Genomic DNA, 26660 nt, shown 5'->3' with positions numbered 1-26660 from the left:
ACCCCCTGTATATAGCCTCCACATTGACTCTGTACTGGTACCCCCTGTATATAGCCTCCACATTGACTCTGTACTGGTACCCCATGTGTATAGCCTCCACATTAACTTTGTACTGGTTCCCCATGTATATAGCCTCCACATTGACTCTGTACTGGTACCCCATGTATATAGCCTCCACATTAACTCTGTACTGGTACCCCATGAGTATAGCCTCCACATTGACTCTGTACTGGTACCCCATGTGTATAGCCTCCACATTGACTCTGTACAGGTACCTCCTGTATTCTTTATTGTGTTACTTTTTTTCTTTCGTTTATTTTTTCTTAACTCTTATTTTTCTTCAATCTGCATTGTTGGTTAAGGGCTTGTAAGCAAGCGATTCACAGTAAGGTTGTATTCAGCATTTCACGGTAAGGTCTACTACACCTGTTGTAATCAGCGCATGTGGGAAATAACAATTTATTTGAACTAAATATGGAGTATGTCAGTTTCAGTTTAGATGTAATTATATTTAGTATACTTTTATCACCAAATAATAATTGAATTAAACATACTACTTTGCATCCTCCTCTGGTTACATTGACTTCAATACAAAACCTAGGAGGATTCTCAAGGCTTCCATAGACTTATTATTATTATGACAACTTCCGGAGGACGTCCTCCAACCTATCAGAGCTCTTACAGCATGAACTGACATGATGTCCAACCAATGAAAGGATCAGAGAATAAATCTAGGACTGAAAGCATAAGCTACAGCTAGCTAGCACTGCAGTGCATAACATGTGGTGAGTAGTTAACTCAAAGAGAGAGAAAGACAATAGTTGAACAGTTTTGAACAAATTATTTTATTCCAAAATGAAGGAGAAGCGAGAGAGAGATATTTCGTCACTTATTTTCCACTTTCAGTTTCACTTACTTAGCTAGCAAATGCAGATATCTAGTTTAGCCTACTCAAACACTTGGGTCAAACAAAGGGATGCTATGTTTGCTAGCTGGCTATGACTATCCAACACAACACTGGAACTCTTCCAAGTCAAGGTAAGTTTTTGGTTTTACTAATTTATTGCCACTGGGACCCGCCAATGTAAGTGCTAAACTGCTTACTGACTGTACACTGTAATGTTACTGCATGATTGTAGCAGGTTTACTAACACGTTAGTTCTATTAGCTATGTTGACTATGACATTACTTTAGCTAATATGGTGACAACGATGTAGGCTGTGTGTAGCAGTTATGGTATGGTTTGACTCGGAAAGGTTTTTTCGCCTGGTCACAAACAGCTGATGTGTTGTGCATTGAAGTCCAGAAGCAAAGGGAAAAGGTGAGAGGAGGAGAGAAGGAATACAACGTGGCTGTTATGAAAGTGAACTGTGTTTATTCCTGATCAGGGGTGTATTCATTCCGCCGATTCTGTTGACAAATGTTTCTTAAACGGAACGAAACCAGGATAAACATACCTGAATTTGTCCAGTAATAACTCTATTTCAGCTAGATGCCGGCGAGAGTGTGCAAGGCGATATTGAATGTGTCACTGTCTGTCCATGTGTCACTGTCTGTCACCGCAAAATTTGCTCTCGACCTGTGTGACCTACATTCTAAACTTTCATTCATAGGCTAGGCTGCTACCTCATGAGCCGCGGCTTTTGTGGAGCGATGGGTAACGATGCTTCGTGGGTGACTGTTGTTGATGTGTGCAGAGGGTCCCTGGTTCGCGCCCGGGTATGGGCGAGGGGACGGTCTAAAGTTATACTGTTCACCTTCTCTATCTTAGCTAGATGCAGGCGAGAGTGTGCAAGGCGATATTGAATGTATCTGTCCATGTGTCACTGCAAAGGTTTAGGCTAGGTTGCTACCTCATGATGGGTATAGGGACAATTAGAGTATCATGTAGTAGCCTAAACCTATTGCTGTTATATTGAACAGGGTGAGTGAAATATGAATGACAGTCATCCAATATGCTGTAATAGAATTAAGGCCATGCTCATGAAAAAAACAATCGTCCTGCCTCATCTTAAACGGCACTGACCACCACTATTTGGGTGGTGGAACATTCTTGGTAAATATGGGAAACTGTTGAGCTGAAAAACCCAGCAGCGTTGCAGTTCTTGACACAAACCGATGCGCTTGGCACCTACTACCATACCCCGTGCAAAGTAAATAAATATTTTGTCTTCCACATTCACTCTCTAAATGGCACACATGCACAATCCATGTATCATGTCTCAAGGTTTAAAAATCCTTATTTAATCTGTTTCCCCCCTTCATCTACAAAGATTGAAGTGGATTTAACTAGTGTCATCAGTAAGGGATCATAGCTTTAGCCTGGATTCACCTGGTCAGTCAAAGTCATGGAAGGAGCAGGTGTTCTTAATGTTTTGTAGACTCAATGTATAGCACTACAGATAATCAAGTGCTATTTGCATGTGATGCATTTGCTCTGTTGTTTACAGGATGATTTGTATCTTATAGAGCGTGGCTTTAAGGGAATAGTATGGTCACATCTAGATTAAAACGAATGTGAAAAATAAACAGAGAAAATGTGTATTAACACACTACCTATTCATATAAGTATTTATTCATCATCTACATCTACATATTGAGCTTCTCCGTCTGTGTACAGGAACGTATTATTTTGGAAGAGAAAATATATCAGCTTATTGTTAAATTATTATGACGTTCTTTCCAATACAAAAAGTGTAGTAACTGTTGTTTCCAAACTGCGTTACCCACTCCAGCCAGCAGATGGCGAAGTGCGTCTTTCAGGTGTTGCTTCTTGCGTGACGTATAATTTACTGGACGGGACGCTTCTTCAGGAACAACAACGCGGATACTCTTTCAACCACCTCGGTAGCTTGCTAGCCAACATAAAACTGAAAGGTTTACGTTTTAGACCATGTTTGTGTACATTAGCTAATCCCAGTGTTTTAAACAAATTTCGGTTGACGTATCAACTGCTTAACTTTAACCTAATTTGCTTGTTCAATTTGCAAACTTGTTAAAGATTGATACTCAGCCTAGCACTAGGCTAGTCGCTAATGCTACCTATCTAGCTAGCTAACGTCCCTGACCATGAGCACACCAAACTACTCTTCCCTTGCTAATGAAGAGGGGGTCTGCTGTATGGAGAAAGAATCTTTCAGAATGAAAAAGGAGGAAGAGGAGGCTGTTATAGTGAAAGAAGAGAAAGAACCTTTTAGAGAGGAAGAGGATGCTATCTCAATAAAGGTGAAGGAGGAAGACGTTTTGGGAGTGAAAGAGGAGGAGACAGAAGATCCGATTAACACCAGTGAGTACTTTCTTAAAAACAGGGGCACAAACTAGGCAGTTGTTGAACTGTGGGGGCGTTCTACTGAAGTTCTATATTTTAATATGTTGTTCAGTACTGTATAAATTGTTAAAGGTTCGATCTGCCATTGGTACATTTTTTGTTGGGACTTCTCAATTAGATGTATTGAATTCTCCATGTGGTCTATATTAAAGTTCCCCTCATCTAATATAACAGGCTTTTAAAATTCAATATTGGTGCATATTTTCTACTTAAAATATCAAAGGGATGCAAAAGTCACCCATTTTGTGGAACGACCCTTTAACATTTGCATCACAAACAACATTTTAGGAAATCGTGATGAAAGTGGCCATTTTAGACATATGCATGCCTCTTGTAAGACTCTAAGATTACAATAGATGGTCATAAGTTTACGATCTGTTTGATGTCCTCGTTAACACAGGAGAGAGACATGACTATTGTGGATCCTCTGGGGAGCCTCAACAACATCCTGCTGACGAGGAAGAGAAGAGTCTCTCCAGATCAGAACACCAGATGGTACAGCTCGGTCTGGTCTAGCATACAGCTTGCTCTATCTGGGTCTGGGCTGGGCTTCTGTAAAGCACTTTATGACAACAGTGACATCAGCATCCATAATGATATGTGTCTGTGTCCCCTCTTTATGGTTACCAGTACAATGCTAGCCCGTCCTCCCTCCCGGAGCCCCTGTGTCGTGCCTCTCCCGGTAGCACCTTACTGCTTGGTATGAAGAGGTTGTCTGTGCTGCTGGTGGACTGCAGGAAAACAACGGGGCTGAGTGGAACTGTGAGAGGAGGAGAAGAGAAGAAAGGATCAGATTTGACTCATCAAAGTAAGTGCTGTAGTTCAGTTTGAACAATTAAATAGATCTGTTCACTGGTATCTGTTACCAGGACAACCAGCAGAGTTCTGTTAGTTGATAGGAAGATATACTGGTATCTGTTACCAGGACAACCAGCAGAGTTCTGTTAGTTGACAGGAAGATAGACTGGTATCTGTTACCAGGACAACCAGCAGAGTTCTGTTAGTTGACAGGAAGATAGACTGGTATCTGTTACCAGGACAACCAGCAGAGTTCTGTTAGTTGACGGGAAGATAGACTGGTGGATATGGATGTTATGAATATCATAACACTGAAAAAGGATTGTGCCAATGAAAAGAGAGAAACCAATAGACCATATAAAACCTTGATGGAAGTTAGCTTTGGAGAGAAAGTTTCAATGATCTGTTGTAAGCTGCAAATTTTACAAAAACTTTTCCTAAAAACATTATGGATGTTACATTGCCTGTCCCAGTCAACCCCCCTATCTTTACAAGACTGTAGAACAGGCAAACTAAACTCCAGACACTGTTAATTAATTAACTAATACTGGAGGAAAGCTGTGATCAGGCTGCCCACTCAAGAGAAAGCTTTGATCTGTAACCAGTGCCTGCAACCTTGTTCAGGTTATCAATCAACCTACCAGGGTAGTTACAAACAGTAAAGAAATTAAATCATCAACATATTTTGATCATATCTTTACGGATGCTGCAGAAATTTGTTTGAAAGCAGTATCCAAATTCATCGGATGTAGTGATCACAATATAGTAGCCATATCTAGGAAAAGCAAAGTTCCAAAAGGCTGGGCCTACTGTTCTATATAAGAGGTCATACAATTGTTTGTAGTGATTCCTATGTTGTTGATGTTGTTTGGTTATTTTTTTTCACAGTAAATAACTCACGGACACTAGAGAAGCTTTAACCAAGTTTAATTTTTCCCAAAGGTTATGTACAGCTGTAATTCAGACATCCCAACATTTGTTCCATCCAGATATATATCTCACTTATGACACTCCTCCTTCTCTCCAATCCTTACGTCTTATGGTTCCACAGGAAGAGAGTAAAGAGGGTAACAGGATACCACACCTTTATCTCCCTGATGAGAATCTGTCCTGACCTCAACCCCTCCTTCATCTAATCCACAGATGTCCATCTGTTTCCTCTGTTTCACACTTTGCTCTCCTCTCGTCACCCAACACATTCCGAAGCCATCTGTCTTTCTTCAGAGAACCATTAACTTCTGACATAACACCCAGTCTCTTTCACTTCCTATCACTTTTTTAATGTCTCTTTAATGTCTCAAAGTTTAGCCGATTCCAACAATGGAAATAAAATCTGTTGATCCGTGGTGTGTAATGATGAGCCACCAGACGCTGCCCTTGACACATTTATGAAATTGCTTATCCCAGTTACTAATAAGCATTAAGAAAAATGGCTGTAAAAACTGTTAAATCCATGTGGATTGATGAGGAATTTAAAAATGGTATAATGAAGAGGGAGGCAAAAGAGATGGCAAATAGGTCTGGCTGTATAACTGATTGGCAAACCTATTGCAAATTGAGAAATCATGTGACTAAACTGAATAAAAATAACTACTACACTATAAAACAAAGATAAATGACATGAAGAATGATAGTAAAAATCTTTGGAGCATCTTCACTGACATTTTGGGCAAAAAAATCAACAATGTCATGTCAACAATGTCATGTCACCGGTGTCTGATGGAAAATGATTGAGGATAATAGCGGCCGATATTGCCACTCCTATTTGCCTTATCTTCAATTTAAGCCTACTAGAAAGTGTGTTCCCTCAGGCTTGGAGGGAAGCTAAAGTCATTCCACTACCCAAGAATAGTAAAGCTCCCTTTACTGGTTTAAATAGCCGACCAATCAACCTGTTACCAACCCTTACATTTAAAAATAATAAATGGTGTTTGGACAGATACAATGCTATTTTACAGTAAACAAATTGAGACTTTCAGCTTATAGGGAAGGACATTCAACAAGCACAGCACTTACAAATGACTGATTGGCTGAGAGAAGTTGATGACGATAGAAATATTGTTGGGGCTGTTTTGTTAGACTTCAGTGCGGCTTTTGACATTATCGATCATAGTCTGCTGCTGAAAAAAACGTATGGCTTTACACCCCCTGCTATATTGTGGATAAAGAGGTTTTTTTTTAAATGTAAACTTTATTTAACTAGGCAAGTCAGTTAAGAACAAATTATTTTTTCCAATGACGGCCTAGGACTGCCTTGTTCAGGGGCAGAACGACAGAGTTTTACCTTTTCAGCTCGGGGATTCGATCCAGCAATGTTTCGGTTACTGGCCTACCGCTCTAACCTCTAGGCTACCTGCCGCCCCAGAGCTACCTGTCTAACAGAACACAGTGTTCTTTAATGGAAGCCTGTACAACAAAATCAAGGTAGAATCAGGAATTCCCCATGCCAGCTGTTTGGCACCTTCTTTTTTCAATCTTTACCAACAACATGCCAATGACATTTGAGTTAAACCAGTGTATCTATGTATGCGGATGACTCAACACTGTACACGTCAGCTACTACAGCGACTGAAATGACTGCAACACTTAACATAGAGCTGCAGTTAGTTTCAGAATGGGTGGCAAGGAATAAGTTAGTCCTAAATATTTCAGATTACCTTAAGTTACATGGCCTACTATGCTAATTCTGTAGCGGTATTGTTAGATGGGGGTAAAGATAAAGATTTTGTTGGGGCGCCAGGCAGGTATTAACCCTAGTTATTAAAGTTAGTTATTAGCTATTATAACATTATTAATATAAATATGATTAAAACCGAAAGGATGAGAGTAGATAGAGTAGCGCTTCCAGACACATTCTAAACATGATGGAGTCTTAAAGGAGGACTGTAGAATGGAGTCTTAACCTGTTTGGGATAGGGGGCAGTATTTTCACGTCTGGATGAAAAGCGTGCCCAAGTAAACTGCCTGCTACTCAGGCCCAGAAGCTAGGATATGCATATAATTGGTAGATTTGGATAGAAAACACTCAAAAGTTTCTAAAACTGTTAAAATAATGTCTGTGAGTATAACAGAACTTATTTGGCAGGTGAAACCCCAAGGACAAACCATCCAGGAGGAATTTTTTGTTGTTGAGGTGACTCTGTTTTCAAATGGCTTTGTGTGGCACTTTTCTGTGGCACTTGGTTGCAGTTCCTATTGCTTCCACTAGATGTCAACAGTCTTTAGAAATTGGTTGATGTTTTTCTTTAGAGAATGAAGAAGTACGGCTATTCAGAACGAGGGTCCAGCCTAGTGCTCTCTAAAGTTTTGATCCGCGCTCCAGGTCACACGCTTCACGTTGTTTTTATCCTGTATTGAACACAGTTTATCCCGTCTTAAATTTTCTCGATTATTTACATTTTAAAATACCTAAAGTTGGATTAGGAAAGTTGTTTGAAATGTTTGGACAGCGTTTACAGGTAACTTAACTTGTTAGATATTTGTAGTCATGCTGGGTGAGTTGGAACCGTTTTTTTTTTAATCAAACGCGCCAAATAAATGGACATTTTGGAGATATAACGATGGAATTAATTGAACAAAAGGACCATTTGTGATGTTTATGGGACATATTGGAGTGCCAACAGAAGAAGCTCTTCAAACTTAAGGCACAAATTATATACTTATTTCTGAGTTTTGTATCGCACCTGGCGGGTTGAAATATGATTGTCATGTGTTTGTTTGATGGGGTGCTGTCCTCAGATAATCGCATGGTTTGCTTTTGCCGTAAAGCCTTTTTGAAATCTGACATGGTGTCTAGATTAACAAGAAGTTAAGCTTTAATTTGGTGTATTGCACTTGTGAATAAAAAAATATTTTGTGCTCTGCAATTTCACCGGATGTTGTCGAAACGTTCCGCTAGCGGAACCCCTAGCCATAACAGGTTTTAATGTGTTTGAGCCAATCAGTTGTGTTGTGACAAGGTAGGGGTGGTATACAGAAGATAGCCCTATTGGGTAAAAGACGAAGTCCATATTATGTCAAGAACAGCTCAAATAAGCAAAGAGAAACAACAGTCCATCATTACTTTAAGGACCATCACAGGAATGGAAAGCCCAGAGTTACTTCTGATGCATAACTTCATTAGAGTTACCAGCCTTAGAAATTGCAGCCCAAATAAACGCTTCACAAAGTTCAAGTGCTTTGTATCTTGTGCTTTTTTATTTTCGACGTAAAAACAAGTTTTGGACTTCCACACAAAATATTTAGAACCACCTGCTTGATTGGAATCTAGCGACGTCTGTGTCTTCAGTGTCCTAGAACTGTCTAGTTTGTGTTCTGACTTGTAAAACAGGATGAATAAAATAAGTAATGTAAACATAGCAGTAATTGCCAGGAAGCTCTACATTTGTTTTAAAATCACACTATAATTGTTAAAACTGGCCTCAGGTTATTGAGAGATCTGATTTAGGATTTACCCTCGTAGCAAGGTTGTTTTATCATGTGGAGGTTTCATTCGGGTCTCTAATTTAAAAATAACACAGTGTCTTTGGCAGGAGAAAGACCAGACTCAGAGGAACCAGAGCCAGGGACGTCCGAACCAGCAAGACGACACCAGTGCTCCCACTTTAGAAAGGGTTGTAACCGGTTATGGAACCTGAAACAACACGAGAAAATACACACAAGGGAGAAGCCTTACCACTGCTCCCCGTGTGGAAAGAGTTTTAAGCTTTTAGGAACCCTTAAAGCTCACGAGAAAATACACACAGGGGAGAAGCCTTACCACTGCTCCCAGTGTGGAAAGAGTTTTAAGCTTTTAGGAACCCTTAAAGCTCACGAGAAAATACACACAGGGGAGAAGCCTTACCACTGCTCCCAGTGTGGAAAGAGTTTTAAGCTTTTAGGAACCCTTAAAGCCCATGAGAGAATACACACAGGGGAGAAGCCTTAACGCTGTTTCCAGTGTGGAAAGTGTTTCAGCCGTTCAGGGGAGCTGAAACGACATGAGAGAATACACACAGGGGAGAAGCCTTACCACTGCTCCCAGTGTGGACAGTGTTTCAGCCAGAAAGGAGACCTGAACCAACACGAGAGAATACACACAGAGGAGAAGCCTTACCACTGCTCCCAGTGTGGAAAGAGCTTCAAACGGCCTTTTCATCTGAAACAACATGAGAGAATACACACAGGGGAGAAGCCTTACCATTGCTCCCAGTGTGGAAAGAGTTTTAAGGGTTTAGGAAACCTTAAAGCTCATGAGAGAATACACACAGGGGAGAAGCCTTACCACTGCTCCCAGTGTGGAAAGTGTTTCAGCCAGTCAGGAGAGCTGAAACAACATGAGAGACTACACACAGGGGAGAAGAAACAGCATGAGAAAATACACAGAGGGGAGAAGCCTTACCACTCCTCCCAGGGTGCAACGTTTTTGCCCATTTAGGAAGCCTGAAAGAACACAGGTGAATGCACCAATTTGTAAGTCGCTCTGGATAAGAGCGTCTGCTAAATGACTTAAATGTAAAAACACATGAGACTACACACAGAGGAGAAGGCTTAGAAATTGCTCAGACTGGGAAAACATATTACTCATCACAGTCACTTGAACGTCATGAGAGAATCCACACAGAAGAGAAGAATTACTTGTATATTGATATTTCACATCTCATTGACTTAAAATTCATCAGAGAACATACACAGTGCTCTCATTGTCTTATATTGTTGACTGATAATGTGTTTACTTGTTTTTACCGTATGAAATTAAATGGTACAAGGTATACTCAAACATATATTTGTTTGTTTTTATTAGAAAACATGACTTTAATATGGAGTCTGTCATTTTGAATATAGAGTAGATCAGATTCCATGTGTTTAAATGGTCCTTTTAAAACTCTGACTGTGTGTTTATCTGGGTGTGTCATTCCTCCAGCACTACAGATAATACAGTGATATTTGGATGTGATGCATTTGCTCCATTGTTGACATTTGCATTGTTGGCCCACTGATGATTTAATGAAATTAAAATGTTCAGACTCTGTAATGGAAAATGTTAATTGTATGTGTGTCCACATAACTGATTATGTGACTAACCTTGTGAAACTGTCCTATTATAAGCTCCTGTTCTTAGGAGTATCATTCTGTGTTGCAAACCAATTTGCACCTGGGTCCTTGTATGAATAAAGTCCCTCCCAGGAACAGGAAACTATAAAGATATGTGCTCATCACCCAATGCTTCAGGAATTCAGACTGTCTACACTGCGCTTTGTAACTGTTATTCTCTCTGAGCTCAGAAATAAAGAATCTTGGTTTGACTTGGACTCCAGCAGATCCTTATTTTATAATATCCACCTCAACTCTCCCACGGATTGCTGTTTATCATTGTCTCAATGAAGAGTTCCTCGTTCCACTTTCCTGGGGGCAATTACAAGCCTCCCACTGGTTGAATAAACGTTGTTTCCACGTACTTTCAACAAAACAAATCCATGTGATGATGATAGATGTAGAAAACTGATTGGATTTGTAAAAAGCCATCAACATCAGGTATTTTTTGTTATTTTTCATCCAACTGGCAACCTAAATCCAATGACAGGTGACATTTTGTGTTGATTTCATGTTGAATTCACTTTAGTTGACGACTCAAAGAAATGTAAATAGAAACTAGATGTTGAACTGACGTCTGTGCCCAGTGGGCTGGTTTGAATACGTGGCAGGTGTTGGATCAATATCCACCTTAGTAGCTAAGTTTCCATGCAATTTGCGACAGATTGTCATGTGAATATTCTAAAATCTGCATAAAACAATATACGCATTTTCCCACCAGAAATGTTTCTATCAAACAGACTCATTGCAGATAAAAGGCTTTGCGCGACAAAACTTAAATATAAATATTTGAGCATAAAGGAGTTTCCACCGCCATTTCTCGCTTAAACATTTTTACTGACACAAAAAGACCCCACCATGTCAAACGAACTAACATATCGTCTGTCGGCTTTTATAAAATTGTAAAGGCATATCCTGTTTCCATCAGCCTGGTCATACCTTTTGAAATGGTTGGATCAATATCCACCTTCATGATATGGATGATCCTCTGATAATCAAGTGATATTTAGAATGTCTGAGTAGTTCTATATGATGTCATAATACACCCCTCTGACAATAGGTTGACTGGGGAGGTGATGTACCACAGTCAAAGTCCTGCAATAAGAGCTAAGAGACTAATATTTGTGTAAACTATATAAACTGTTTACAATTTGGCTCATGCATCCTCCCTTCTCTCCCCTGTAATGATTCCCCAGGTTGTTGCTGTAAATGACAATGTGTTCTCAGTTGACTTACCTTGTTAAATAAATAAATAATAACCATGTTTCCAGCCAAAGTTTATTCATTAGGGTATATACAAATATGATGATGTCATAGTGATTTCATGACATGTGAATGAACAAGCCTTTTCATACTTTATAACATGGCTATATACAATGCCTTCAGAAAGTATTCAGACCCCTTGACTTTTTTCCACATTTTGTTACGTTACAGCCTTATTCTAAAATGTATTAAATCATTTTTTCCCCTCATCAATCTACACACAATATCCCATTATGACATCACAATATCCCATAATGACAAAACAAAAACAGGTCTTTAGAAATTGTTGCAAATTTTATTTTATTTTTTAACAACTGAAAAATAAAATGTTCATAAGTATTCAGACCCTTTACTCAGTACTTTGTTGAAGCACCTTTGGCAGCGATTACAGCATTGAGTCTTCTTGGGTATGACGCTACAAGCTTGGCACACCTGTATTTGGGGAGTTTCTCCCATTCTTCTCTGCAGACTCTCACAAGCTCTGTCAGGTTGGTTGGGGAGCGTCGCTGCACAGCTATTTTCAGGTCTCTCCAGAGATGTTAGACCGGGTTCAAGTCCGGGTTCTGGCTGGGCCACTCAAGGACATTCAGAGACCAGCGACTTGACCCGAAGCCACTACTGCATTGTCTTGGCTGTGTGCTTTGGGTTGTTGTCCTGTTGGAAGGTGAACCTTCGCCCCCAGTCTGAGGTCCTGAGTGCTCTGGAGCAGGTTTTCATCAAGGATCTCTCTGTACTTTGCTCGGTTCATCTTTCCCTTGATCCTGACTAATCTCCTAGTCCCTGCTGCTGAAAAACATCCCCACAGCATGATGCTGCCACCACCATGCTTCACCCTAGGGATGGTGCCAGGTTTCCTCCAGACGTGACGCTTGGCATTCAGGCCAAAGCGTCAAGCCAAAACCAGATAATCTGGTTTCTCATGGTCTGAAAGTCCTTTTGGTGCCTTTTGGCAAACTCCAAGTGGGCTGTTATGTGCATTGTACTGAGGGGGGGCTTCCGTCAGGCCACTCTACCATAAAGGCTTGATTGGTGGAGAGGTGGAGAGATGGTTGTCCTTCTGGAAGGTTCTCCCATCTCCACAGAAGAACTCTAGAGCTCTGTCAGAGTGACCATCGGGTTCTTGGTCACCTCCCTGAACAAGGCCCTTCTCCCCCGACTGCTCAGTTTGGCTGTGCCGCCAGCTCTAGGAAGGGTCTTGGTGGTTCCAAACTTCTTCCATTTTAGAATGATGGAGGCCACTGTGTTCTTGGGGACCTTCAATGCTGCAGAAATGTGTTGGGACCCTTCCCAAGATCTGTGCCTCGACCTAATCCTGTCTCGGAGCTCTACAGACAATTCCTTCTACCTCATGGCTTGGTTTTTACCCTGACAGTCTCATAATAAAGGGTCTGAATACTTACTGTTTTGTAAAGAAGGTATATTTTTTATCTTTAATAAATGTTTCTAAAAAACTGTTTTTGCTTTGTAATTAGATGTTTTATATTTAACTAAGCAAGTCAGTTAAGAACAATTTCTTATTTACAATGACGGCCTACCGCTGAACAGTGCCTTGTTCAGGGTCAGAACAACAGAGTTTTACCTTGTCAGCTCAGGGATTCGATCCATCAACCTTTTGGTTACTAGCCCAATGCTCTAACCATTAGGCTACCTGCCACCCCAAATGATGGGCTATTGTGTGTAGATTGCTGAATATATATATATATTTTTAAATCCATTTTCAAATAAGGCTGTAACGTAACAAAATGTGGAACAAGTAAAGGGGTCTGAATACTTTCCGAATGCGCTGAACAAACATCACATTGAATATTCACCTCACTTTTGAAAAGCTCCATGAGGAAGAAAGGATTCCCAGATGATCTTTTAGATGTTCTGTCTTCAGGATGTTCTGGGTTGATGGCTGTTGGAGAGGGGAGGGGCAGTTGAGTGAGCTGGGGCCTTTTATGGCCCTGCCTCTGGGAGCCTGTCAGCTTGTGACATGATGAGAGAGAGTGAGAGAGGGCCGACTTGTAAGATATTTTGTGCTATAAACGTACTTCTATTTGAAGAGCTTTTTGACCATTCAGAGACCTAATCTCAAGCAGTCATGAAAACATGAAAAAAATATTGTCCACACGAAAGACTGAATTTGGTAATAAAAAGGATTTTTGACAAGTTATATGCATGAAAATAAAGATGTTAAAAAAATTTTGACATTTTGGAGAGTTTTTTGCAGACTATATGAGAGGAATAAGCCTTGTTATGGATACATGTCTATAAAGATAGACTGGTATTAGATATCTGAACCATTTTTGGGGCACATGTTGACAAGATGTTGGGGAATCACTGGAGGGGAATATTGACCAACTGAGCATCTCAGTGTACAGCTCAATAAACACAATAGTAGTTTTGTTACATTTCAGTCTTCTGTGATGAAGTGTCATATTGGGATGCAAACTCAAACATGAATACATTTAATCTGTATCTGACATGGTACTGGTGTCTTCTTTTTTAAAGCCCATAACCATGTGTGTGATGTGTAAACAACAAAGGGCACCCCCCCCCCCCCCCCATAAAAAGATCCTGCGACAGAAAGCTGCACAATATGTTGAGTAAAGTATTTTGTTAACCATGACTATATCAAACCCAACTCCATGTGTTGCCACTATCATGTATCCTACCATGACTATATCCAACCCAACTCCATGTAATGCCACTATCATGTATCCTACCATGACTATATCCAACCCAACTCCATGTAATGCCACTATCATGTATCCTACCATGACTATATCCAACCAAGCTCCATGTGTTGCCACTATCATGTATCCTACTTGGCTGAAGCTTTGATCCAATGGAAGAAGTATTAAGGAGCAGGGAGGTTAAAGGTCACTTCAGGATACAGCTGTTACTCTACAACAGTAAAAATGAAACACTGCTTTACACTCTCCTAGATAATGTGTTACTGTTGGGGGTAGTGGAGGATCAGGATTGGTTAACACTGCTCTACACTATCCTAGATAATGTGTTACTGGTGTAGAGAGGAGTAGGAGTGGTTAACACTGCTCTACACTCTCCTAGATTATGTGTTACTGTTGGTGGTAGTGGAGGACCAGGATTGGTTAACACTGCTCTACACTCTCCTAGATTATGTGTTACTGTTGGTGGTAGTGGAGGACCAGGATTGGTTAACACTGCTCTACACTCTCCTAGATAATGTGTTACTGGTGTAGAGAGGAGTAGGATTGGTTAACACTGCTCTACACTCTCCTAGATAATGTGTTACTGGTGTAGAGAGGAGTGGGATTGGTTAACACTGCTCTACACTCTCCTAGATAATGTGTTACTGGTGTAGAGAGGAGTAGGATTGGTTAACACTGCTCTACACTCTCCTAGATAATGTGTTACTGGTGTAGAGAGGAGTAGGATTGGTTAACACTGCTCTACACTCTCCTAGATAATGTGTTACTGGTGTAGAGAGGAGTAGGATTGGTTAACACTGCTCTACACTCTCCTAGATAATGTGTTACTGTTGGGGGTAGTGGAGGACCAGGATTGGTTAACACTGCTCTACACTCTCCTAGATAATGTGTTACTGGTGTAGAGAGGAGTAGGATTGGTTAACACTGCTCTACACTCTCCTAGATAATGTGTTACTGGTGTAGAGAGGAGTAGGATTGGTTAACACTGCTCTACACTCTCCTAGATAATGTGTTACTGGTGTAGAGAGGAGTAGGATTGGTTAACACTGCTCTACACTCTCCTAGATAATGTGTTACTGTTGGTGGTAGTGGAGGACCAGGATTGGTTAACACTGCTCTACACTCTCCTAGATAATGTGTTACTGGTGTAGAGAGGAGTAGGATTGGTTAACACTGCTCTACACTATCCTAGATTATGTGTTACTGTTGGTGGTAGTGGAGGACCAGGATTGGTTAACACTGCTCTACACTCTCCTAGATAATGTGTTACTGGTGTAGAGAGGAGTAGGATTGGTTAACACTGCTCTACACTCTCCTAGATAATGTGTTACTGGTGTAGAGAGGAGTAGGATTGGTTAACACTGCTCTACACTCTCCTAGATAATGTGTTACTGGTGTAGAGAGGAGTAGGAAGGATGCAGTCTCAGGTTTGGAAAGACTGAATTTATTTCAGCACCAACAGATCAAAGCGGAACAAAACCCAAACGTTGTTGTGCTCAAATTATATCTTCATTAACAAAAAGGCCCAGGGTGAACTATATAAAGTACTCAGGAAATATTAGGAGAGATTCCTCTCAGGAAAACAAGTAACATTTACAATGACCCACAAAAGACAAAATGGCAGAGGGAGTGTATATATACAGTGCTAGAGGGGCGATTTGAACCAGGTGTGTGTAATGATGACGAGACAAGTCCGGGGGTTGATGAGTGAAGGGCGTTTGACAGCAGTACATTCGGCAGCAGCTAGAAGGCCGGCAACGCTGAACGCTTGAGCTGGACAGGAGGGGGAGCCAAAGCGAAGTCTGGTGTGACATAATGAGAGAAAACAATAGAATATTTAATATATTTTCTCAAATTCCGTTTTCTCCGTTTAGTAATTTTCCAGGTTTCTGATATTGTCCCTGTTTTTCAGTTTTTCGCTCTCAAAATCACATTGTTAATAAAAAAACAACAAAAGGAGACCACTTTTGTAGTCTGAGAAAAATCTAAGACATTTTCATTTTTTGTGTGTAGATACCCTTTAATTCAAGTGGCACCAGCAAGAGCCTTGCTTGGTTAGTGGTGTCTCTGTAGCACACATGTGATTGCAGAGTTTGCTGAACAAATCACAACTGGATTGATGCAAATAATCATGATATCATTCTGCCAGGTAGGCATAGACTACTTTGTAGTTAACATTTAATTGACAAGGTTTTGGGGAAAGCTTTTCCAACAACCAGAAGATGGTAAAGGTGCATGTGGTCTACACAGGTAGAGTCCTATCTGTTCATGTTTCCTTTTGCAAAGTGGGCACTGCTTTATGTACAAACACCAACACTCACCTAAATAGTCCATATGCCACTGGGTGATAAGTTTTCATTGTTTTTGGGCAGAATTATGTGAGGTGTTGTTAGCGATGAGCCTTGGTCAATTTGACGAGGATGGCATATTCCAAGCTAATGTCGCCCTCTTCAATCGGTCACCTAATGGGCAGGTCAGCCCTGGAGGAACGTTTTGGCTGTAAGAAGTAAGATAACATAACATCTGGTTGTTTTTAAATTACTTTTTTGGACATTGCTTTATTTTTGTTCCAATCTGTGTTACCCACTGCAGTCAGCAGATGGCAATGTGAGTTTTTCAGGTAATGCTTCTTGCGTGACGTATAATTTAATGGACGGGGCGGGAGGCTTCTTCAACAGCGACAAAAGGCCTCTGATTCAACCAACGCGGTGGTTTGCTAGCGAACATAAAACCGGAGCATTTAAGCTCTTTAAGCTCTTTAGACTAACCTTGTGTGTATTAATCTTGGTGTTTAGAACACAATTCTGTTTACGTATCTACTAGTTCATTTTAACGTAATTTGCTTCTTAAATTAGCGAATGTGTTAACTTCATACTGCACCAGGCTAATCGCCCAGAGCATAAACTCACTAAACTAGACGGAGAAAAGAAGTTCTGGTGAAAGGAGAGGAAGAAGCTTTCAGAATGAAAAAGGAGGAAGATTCCGTAACATTGAAGGAGGAGAATGTAGTGAAAGACGAGGAAGAACCTTTTGGAGTCAAAGAGGAAGAGGAGGCTATCTCAATAAAAGAGGAGGAAGACGTTTTGGAAGTGAAAAGGGAGGAGGAGGAGTCAGAATATCCGATTACCATAAGTGAGTACTGTCTTAAAAACAGGGGCACAAACAGCAGTTGTTGAACTGTGGGGTTTTAAAGGGGGATTCTACTGAAGTTCTACACTTGAATATGTTGTTCAGTACTGCCATTGGTACATATATTTTTTTTAATTCGATTTATTTTATTCTCCATGTGGTCTATATTAAAGCGCACTTCATCTTGTATAACAGGATTTTAAAATCCAATTCTGGTGCATAATTTCTACATAAAATATCAAAGGAATGGGGCCTCCCGGGTGGCGCAGTGGTCTAGAGCCGCAGTGCTAGCTGCGCCACCAGAGTCTCTGGGTTCGCGCCCAGGCTCTGTCGAAGCCGGGCGCGACCGGGAGGTCCGTGGGGCGACGCACAATTGGCCTAGCGTCGTCCGGGTTAGGAAGGGTTTGGCCGGTAGGGATATCCTTGTCTCATCGCGCACCAACGACTCCTGTGGCGGGCCGGGCGCAGTGCACGCTAACCAAGGTCGCCAGGTGCACGGTGTTTCCTCCGACACATTGGTGCGACTGGCTTCCGGGTTGGATGCACGCTGTGTTAAGAAGCAGTGCGGCTTGGTTGGGTTGTGTTTCGGAGGACGCATGGCTTTCGACCTTCGTCTCTCACGAGCCCGTACGGGAGTTGTAGCGATGAGACAAGATAGTAACTACTAACAATTGGATACTACAAAATTGGGGGGTAAAATTCAAAAAAATAAAACTGCCCGAGTTACACCAGGAACGCACAACCCCTCCATCAGTGCTTAGACAGCCTATTGAGGACAGAGAGAGAGTGGACTGAGGGCTTGTAGGCCTGTTATAAGGCAGGTCATCACCGGCAACAATGTTGCCTATGGGCACAGACCCACCGTCGCTGGACCAGACTGGACTGGCAAAAAGTGTGCTTCACTGCCGAGTCGCGGTTTTGTCTCACCAGGGGTGATGGTCGGATTTGCGTTTATCGTCGAAGGATAAATGAGCGTTACACTGAGGCCTATACTCTGGATTGGGATCAATTTGGAGGTGGAGGGTCCGTCATGGTCTGGGGCGGTGTCACAGCATCATCGGACTGAGCATGTTGTCATTGCAGGCAATCTCAACGCTGTGCGTTACAGGGAAGACATCCTCCTCCCTTATGTGGTACCCTTCCTGCAGGCTCATCCTGACATGACGCTCCAGCATGACAATGCCACCAGCCATACTGCTCATTCTGTGCATGATTTCCTGCAAGACAGGAATGCCAGTGTTCTGCCATGGCCAGCAATGAGCCCGGATCTCAATCCCATTGAGCATGTCTGGGACCTGTTGGATCGGAGGGTGAGGGCTTGGGCCATTCCCCCCCAGAAATGTCCGAACTTGAAGGTGTCTTGGTGGAAGAGTGGGGTAACATCTCACACCTAGAACTGGCAAATCTGGTGCAGCCCATGAGGAGATGCACTGCAGTACTTAATGCAGCTGATGGCCACACCAGATACTGACTGTTACTTTTGATTTTGAACCCCCCTTTGTTCAGGGACACATTATTCCATTTCTGTTAGTCACATGTCTGTGAAACTTGTTCAGTTTATGTCTGTTGTTGAATCTTGTGTAAATATTTGTATGAACATATGTTAAGTTTGCTGAAAATAAACGCAGTTGACAGTGAGAGGACGTTTCTTTTTTTGCTGAGTTTATATATAGTTACTATCAGTTTTAGGAACATCTACCCAAAATATTTCACCCTATTTTTTTTACTTTACCCAAAAAGTTAACGACATCAGCGTTTAGTCAAAATGTTGAACATTTGTGAACGTCTAAATAAATTGGGCCTTTTCAATAGCGTTTCGAACCCTTTCGACAACGGGGAGATGTTACTGATGTGCTTTGTGTCTTCGATGTAAAAACAAGTTTTAGACTTCCACTTAAATTACTTTACTTATTTTAGGTTTAACTTCTACCACCTCAGAAACCCGGGTCCTTGAGCACCCCCCACCACCCCCCACTGACTAGCATAGCTAGCATAGCGTCACAAGTAAATAGTAGCATCTAAATATTATTAAATCACAAGTCCAAGACACCAAATGAAAGATACAGATCTTGTGAATAAAGCCATCATTTCTGATTTTTAAAATGTTTTACAGGGAAGACAAAATATGTAAATCTATTAGCTAACCACGTTAGCAAAAGACAACTTTTTTTTTACTCCACCATTTTCTTACTGCATCAGTAGCTATCACATATTCGGCCAAATAAAGATAAACATAGCCACTAACCAAGAAACAACCTCATCAGATGACAGTCTGATAACATATTTATTGTATAGCATATGTTTTGTTAGAAAAATGTGCATATTTCAGGTATAAATCAGAGTTTACCATTGCAGCCACCATCCCAACTCTCCCCAAAGCGACTAGAATAACTACAGAGACCATTGTGTATTAGCTAATTACTCATCATAAAATATTTCTTAAAAATACACAGCGTACAGCAGATGAAAGACACAGATCTTGTGAATATAGCCAATATTTCAGATTTTCTAAGTGTTTTACAGCGAAAACACAACATAGCGTTATCTTAGCTTACTACAATAGTCAGTCACACAGTAGCATTGATTCAAGGCAAAAATAGCAATAACGTTATAAACCACCAAACGCTATTAATTTTTTCACTAACCTTCTCAGAATTCTTCAGATGACAGTCCTGTAACATCATATTACACAATCCATATAGAGTTTGATCGAAAATGTGCATATTTAGCGTCACAAATCGTGCTTATACAATGGAAATACTGTCCAACTACTCAAGCAATCTGCCCGGCGCCATCTTGGAAAGACACCTATTTTTATCGAAAACTATTCATAAACTTGACTAAAAAAATACAAGTTGGACAGCAATTGAAAGACAAATTTGTTCTTAATGCAATTGCTGAATTACATTTTTTAAATTAACCTTACTGCGCAATACTGGGTACAATACAGGGTGCGATAGCGCAACGCTACACGGAAAATTATGGCGTCATTTACATTTTACTTTTTCAACAGACCAACGATTTATCAGCATAAATAGTACTTACTATTAGCTGAACTCCCATCAGAATCTTGGTAAAGGTTTCCGTTGGCCAAAAGAATCGTTGCTGGGTTGGAGAATGTTTCCTTCGAAGTAGCAATTAGCAGTACACCATGGCATTTGAGAGAGATACCCAACTTTCTACAACGTCACAAAATGAAATGGCCGAAAATTGCTATATATTGACAAACTGATAACTATCGGTTTAAAATAACAAGATTATGATGTCTTTAAAGCCTATAGCGAATAAAAATAGAGCCGGATATATCTAGTTTCTAAAACCAGAGATTCTAAAAAGACATGGCAAGTCGCTCTTTGCGTCAGGGCGCAGTTCCAAAAGGCTGGTCATCTCGGTTCCAACCAATTTATAGACTTTCTGAACTGTGTAGAGACTCCGTTTGAAGGCCCTCTATTCGCTGACACCCAGGGGAAGGCGTATGCAGTGCATCTCAACCAATAGAAGACAGGCAAAGTTAAAGACAGCTCTCAGAGCAGATGATAAAATTTGCCATTCTCACACAGACATAGGAAAAGTGCTCTAAGTCCAGTTCTCTTTCACTTACAGACATAATTCAAACGGTTTTAGAAACTAGAGAGTGTTTTCTATCCAATAATAATAAGAATATGCATATTGTACGAGCAAGAATTGAGTAAGAGGCAGTTTAATTTGTAAACAACAATAAAAAAAATAATGCTAACAGCTCCCCCTATTGACAAGAAGTTTTAAGGAAGTGTGTAGGTTGGATTCTGTATCATACAGCTATGAAGGTTATATATTAAGAACCACCTACTCGATAGGAATCCAGCGATGTCTGTGTCTTGAGTGTCCTAGAACTGTTTAATTTTTGTGTTCTGACTTGTAAAAACAGAATGAATAAAATAAGTAATGTAAACATATCAGTAATTACCAGGAAGCTCTACAACATTTGTTTTAAAATCACACAAAGATTAAAACTGGCCTCAGATTATTGAGGGATCTGATTAGGATTTACCCTCGTAGCAAGGCCGTTTTATCATGTGGAGGTTTCATTCAGGTCTCTATTTAAATAAACACTCTGTTTGTCTTTGACAGGAGAAAGACCAGACTCCGAGGAACCAGAGCCAGAGACGTCCAAACCAGCAAGAGGACACCACTGCTCCCACTGTGGAAAGGGTTTTAAACAGTTACGGGACCTGAAACAACATGAGAGAATACATACAGGAGAAAAGCCATACCACTGCTCCCAGTGTGGAAAGAGCTATAACCAGAGAGGATACCTGAAAAAACATGAGAGAATACATGCAAGGAGTTTCAACCAGAAAGGACACCTGATCCAACATGACAGAATACACCCATGTGTGAAGCCATACCACTGCTCACAGTGTGCAAAGAGTTTTACAAGGTTAGGGGGCCTGAAGATTCATGAGACAATACATACAGGAGAAAAGCCGTACCACTGCTCCCAGTGTGGAAAGGGTAGTAACCACTTAAGTGGCCTGAAAAGACATGAGAGAATACACACAGGGGAGAAGCCTTACCACTGCTCCCAGTGTGGAAAAAGTCTTACCCAGTTATGTAACCTGAAAACACATGAGAGAATACACACAGGGGAGAAGCCTTACCACTGCTCCCAGTGTGAAAAGAGTTTTAAGGAGTTGGGTAACCTGAGAAGACATGAGATAAACCACACAGGAGGTAAGGGTGTAGGCTGTTGAACAGTATGACATAGGACAGATGTAGGCTTCTGAACAGTAGGTCATAGGACAGGAGAATGCCCAATACATGGTGGGACAGATGAATCCAAATTTAATTCCAACCACCATGTCTTTGTGAGATGCAGAGTAGGATCTCCGCATGTGGGGTTCCCACCGTGAAGCATAGAGAAGGAGGTGTGCGGGTGCTTTGCTGTTGACACTGTCAGTGATTTTATTTTCAGTTTATGGCACACTTAACCAGCAGCTACCACAGCATTCTGCAGCGATATCCCATCTGTTTTGGGCTTAGTGGGACTATCATTTGTTTTTCAACAGGACAATGACCCAACACACGTCCAGGCTGTGTAAGAAAACATGTGGAAATGCTTGAACCAATTTCTCATCTGCAATTTTGATTTCTGGGTTGTCTACTACCTCTAACACAGGAGTCACATTGCTATTAGGGAATGATATTGCTGGTGGTAACGTTACTCCTGTGTTAGAGATAGTAGACAACCCAGAAATCAAAATTGCAGATGAGAAATTGGTTCAAGCATTTCCACATGTTTTTCCTGCTTGTGTCTTAACGAGGGCACAATCTCGCAAGCTTGGAGATGTGGTGGATTTGGCTAGTTCCATTTTTGAGAATGTTGAAGTAGAAGACAATGCACCGAGTATTCCTTCTGCAAGTCCGACAGTTTTTACTCCTGTAAAAACTAAGGCAGAGGACTGCGAAATCGCACCCCAATTACATGACATTCTTTTGTCTGTCACCCCTGAGAAGGTGATTGAATGTCAAAAAAGGAGACACCAGTCTTCGCAAGTGTTTTGCTTCGGTAATTTCCATTGAGGAAGCTAAAACTAGAGAGACTGCCTACTTTATGGAAGCAGGAGTTTTGATGCGTAAATGGGCAGCTCATGACACCGTTAATGACTGGAGTGAAGTGTGTCAAGTGGTTGTTCCTACACCGTTCCGACAGCAGGTGCTGTCACTCGCCCATGACCAGGCGTGGTCTGGACATTTGGGGATCACAAAGACTTATAACCGGGTCCTTCGTCATTTTTTCTGGCCAGGTTTGAAGTCTGACGTGGTCCAATTTTGTAAAACGTGTCACGTATGTCAACTCACTGGGAAAGCGAATCAAACAGTTCCTATAGCACCGCTCTACCCGATTCCTGTGGTGGGGGAACCGTTTTGAAAGAGTGATAGTTGATTGTGTAGGTCCGTTGCCGAAAACCAGGTCAGGTAACCAGTTCCTATTAACAATAATGTACAGATAGCCTATATGAAGGGCTCAGCGAATGTGGTTGCTGACGCTCTATAACGGGTTTACTAACTGGGGAAGCGTTGGTTTTTGTTATTACAAACTGTATGTTTGCAATTTTTGTGGTGGGCGTGTTACGTTCCCCAGTTTCTGTGTTCTGTTTTGTATTTGAGTGTGTGTTTCAGGAGATGGCTTCCGGAAGTACTCCCCAACCAGCTGATTGGTCTACCCCAGGCTAATTGATGATTGGAGCTGACCCCGCCCCCTCGTCAAGAAGCAGCTGACACTAATCACCATTGCCACCTGAAGATAAAAGCCAGTGTTCTGCCCCAAGAGATGGGAGAGATTGAGAGATTGAGAGAGGAGAGAGATGAGATAAGGAGTAGAGATTTGGAGATTGAGAGAGAGAAAAATTAGATTGTGATATAGTTATTTGACAAAGGAGAGTGATGGAGTGCTGCATCAGATGACCTGGCCTCCACAATCACCTGACCTCAATCCAATTGAGATGGTTTGGGATGGTTTGGGATGAATTGGACCACAGAGGTTAGGAAAAGTGGCCAACAGCATTATCAGCATGTGTTGGAACTCCTACAAGACTGTTGGAAAAGCATTCCAGGTGAAGTTGGTTGAGAGAAAGCCAGGAGTGTTGCAAAGCTGTCATCAAGGCAAAAGGTGGCAAGTTGAAGAATCTAAAATATATTTTGATTTATTTAACACTTTTTTTGGTTACTGATTCCATATGTCTTATTTCATAGTTCATAGTGAAAATAAAGAAAAACCCTTGAATGAGTAGGTGTGTCCAAACTTTTGACTGGTGCTGTACATAAAATCCCCTGGCAACCGCCTCAATGGACATTCCTGCAGTCAGCATGCCAATTGCCCGCTCCCTATGAGACATCTGTGCATTGTGTTATGTGACAGAACTGCACATTTTTGTGGCCTTTTATTGTCCCCGGCACAAGGTGCACATGTGTAATGATAATGCTGTTTAATCAGATTCTTGATATGCCACACCTGTCAGGTGGATGGATTATCTTGGCAAAGGATAAATGTTCACTAACAGGGATGTACCACTGCTCCCATTGTGGAAAGAGTTTTAACATGTTAGGAAACATGAAATATCATGAGCGAAATACACACAGGGGAGAAGCCATACCATTGCGTTCAGTGTGGAAAGAGTTTTACGGAGTTAGGGAAGCGGAAAGCTCATGAGCGTATACACACAGGGAGAAAGAAGCCTTACAAATTTCACTTTTCAATCCTAGGCGCTGCCCAGAACGAAGGCACCGTCCACCAGACAGACTGGACTTATAAACAAACACAAACAAAAACGAACTGTTCAAGTTCAAATTAAAAAGATACAAAATAACTACAACAAGTTCTGGGAAGTGTTTCAGTTGTGGTTTGGTTAAAGTCTGATTGAATAAGAGAAGGAATGTTATGTTAATTACTGATGTCCCCTTTAAGAACGGAGCAGCCTTGGTCATGCGCAGTGTTGTTCTATGTTAATCTGGTACTAACTCGTTTTAGTAAATGTGAAGCTGCAGTTCCATTCCTTGTATGCGGAGTCTTATGATATAAATAAGTAATAAGAGCTAAGACAAAGAGACACTACAGTTATTATAGACATATTTGCTTATAAAGCCGTTTCCACCTCCATTTCTCGCTTATACATTTTTTACTGACACAAAAAGACAACTAACAACTTGTCAAACAAACTAACAAATTGTCTGTTGGCATTCATAAAAGTGCATATCCTGTTTCCGTCAGCCTGGTCATTACTTTTGAAATGGTTGGATCAATATCCACCTTCATGATATGGATGAAGCCTGATTTGGAATGTCTGAGTAGTTCTATATGATGTCATAATACACCCCTCTGATAATCAAGTGATATTTGGAATGTCTGAGTAGTTCTATATGATGTCATAATACACCCCTCTGATAATCAAGTGATATTTGGAATGTCTGAGTAGTTCTATCTGATGTCATAATACACCCCTCTGATAATCAAGTGATATTTGGAATGTCTGAGTAGTTCTATAAGAGGTCATAATACACCCTTCTGATAGTGATCCATTTGCTCCATTGTTTCCATGTCAGTTGGTTTCCCACTCTGATGATTTATATCTGACAGAGGGGCTTTAAAGGAATAGTATGGTGACATCTTAGTGGGGCTTTAAATAAATAGGATTATTAATCATAAACTCCTACAGCAATAATACACTGGAGCTTTGACATAAAGAAGAGAATGGGCTGATGGGTGGTGGTGCCATTACTGGACATAGTAGCATATTAACTTTGTGCTGTTGATGTATTGCCACTCATAATATTATTTCAGAGAGTCTGAAACTCTGCTCCTAACAAGGAGATGAAGTACATCATGTTTCAATCACAGCTTCTGGAACTCTTCAGAACTTGTCTGATGTGCAGCGAAGGTGCCATGGACGGTGATGAAGGCTGTGGGAATGAAAATAGTGTTCTCACTATGGAAGAGGGAGCAGGCAGCCGTCATCCAGTCTCTCAGAAACCCATGTTGAGCCATCAGTGTTGTCACTATGGAAGAGGGAGCAGGCAGCCATCATCCAGTCTCTCAGAAACCCATGTTGAGCCAGCAGTGTTGTCACTATGGAAGAGGGAGCAGGAAGCCGTCATCCAGTCTATCAGAAACCCATGTAGAGCCATCAGTGTTGTCACTATGGAAGAGGGAGCAGGCAGCCATCATCCAGTCTCTCAGAAACCCATGTTGAGCCAGCAGTGTTGTCACTATGGAAGAGGGAGCAGGAAGCCGTCATCCAGTCTATCAGAAACCCATGTAGAGCCATCAGTGTTGTCACTATGGAAGAGGGAGCAGGCAGCCATCATCCAGTCTCTCAAGGACAAAGGTGCAGCACTTGGTGTTAGTAGTTGATGACAGAAGTGACAGCCTGGACACACAGCAAAGTTTGACACCGTCAGTGTTGTTGAGCAGAGAATCAACCAGATTGATTCACAGTCAGTGTTGTTGAGCAGAGCATCAACCAGATTGATTCACAGTCAGTGTTGTTGAGCAGAGAATCAACCAGATTGTCCATGTTGAAGATACTCAGGTATATAATAATTTTATTTGTTTAATTCTGTTTTTTTTCTATTAGAAAATGTATGTAAGAATGATGTGTTATTTGGGACCTTCAATGCTGCAGAAATGTTTTGGTCCACTTCCCCAGATCTGTGCCGTCACACAATCCTGTCTCGAAAAGAATATATCACATCAAATGTAGGCTACTTAAAGTTCATGAGAGAACAGGCATACTGCTCGTACACTTGTCTCATGTTTTTCTACAAAAATATAATTGTGCTTTTGGTCATTAAGCCTCATTAAATCAAACTGTATAAAGCTGTATGTTTTTTATTTCAACACCTGCTCCTAAGCT

General features: G+C 41.1%; 1 protein-coding gene across 4 annotated transcripts in view; it reads left to right on the top strand.

The window, feature by feature from the left end:
• LOC129845651 (zinc finger protein 70-like) overlaps positions 1-26658 on the top strand; it is a 39454-nt gene extending 12796 nt beyond the window's left edge. Inside the window, exons 1-5 of one of the 4 annotated variants that reach the window (XM_055913518.1) lie at positions 2807-3286; positions 3729-3823; positions 3959-4136; positions 8659-8749; positions 9083-11902. In XM_055913518.1, the coding sequence (XP_055769493.1) occupies positions 3070-3286; positions 3729-3823; positions 3959-4136; positions 8659-8749; positions 9083-9542 (1041 nt within the window). In that variant the 5' untranslated portion in view covers positions 2807-3069 and the 3' untranslated portion in view covers positions 9543-11902. Of the gene's footprint in view, positions 1-2806; positions 3287-3728; positions 3824-3958; positions 4137-8658; positions 11903-21378 lie in introns of those variants that run through there. The other 3 variants (XM_055913516.1, XM_055913515.1, XM_055913517.1) reach the window with 3 other exon arrangements.
• The last annotated feature ends 2 nt before the right edge of the window (positions 26659-26660 follow it).

This window comes from Salvelinus fontinalis, unplaced genomic scaffold (genome assembly GCF_029448725.1).
Source record: "Salvelinus fontinalis isolate EN_2023a unplaced genomic scaffold, ASM2944872v1 scaffold_0332, whole genome shotgun sequence".
Taxonomy (NCBI): Eukaryota; Metazoa; Chordata; class Actinopteri; order Salmoniformes; family Salmonidae; genus Salvelinus; species Salvelinus fontinalis.
Note: the sequence above shows the minus strand (reverse complement) of the source record. Positions and strands in the feature narration are given on the sequence as shown.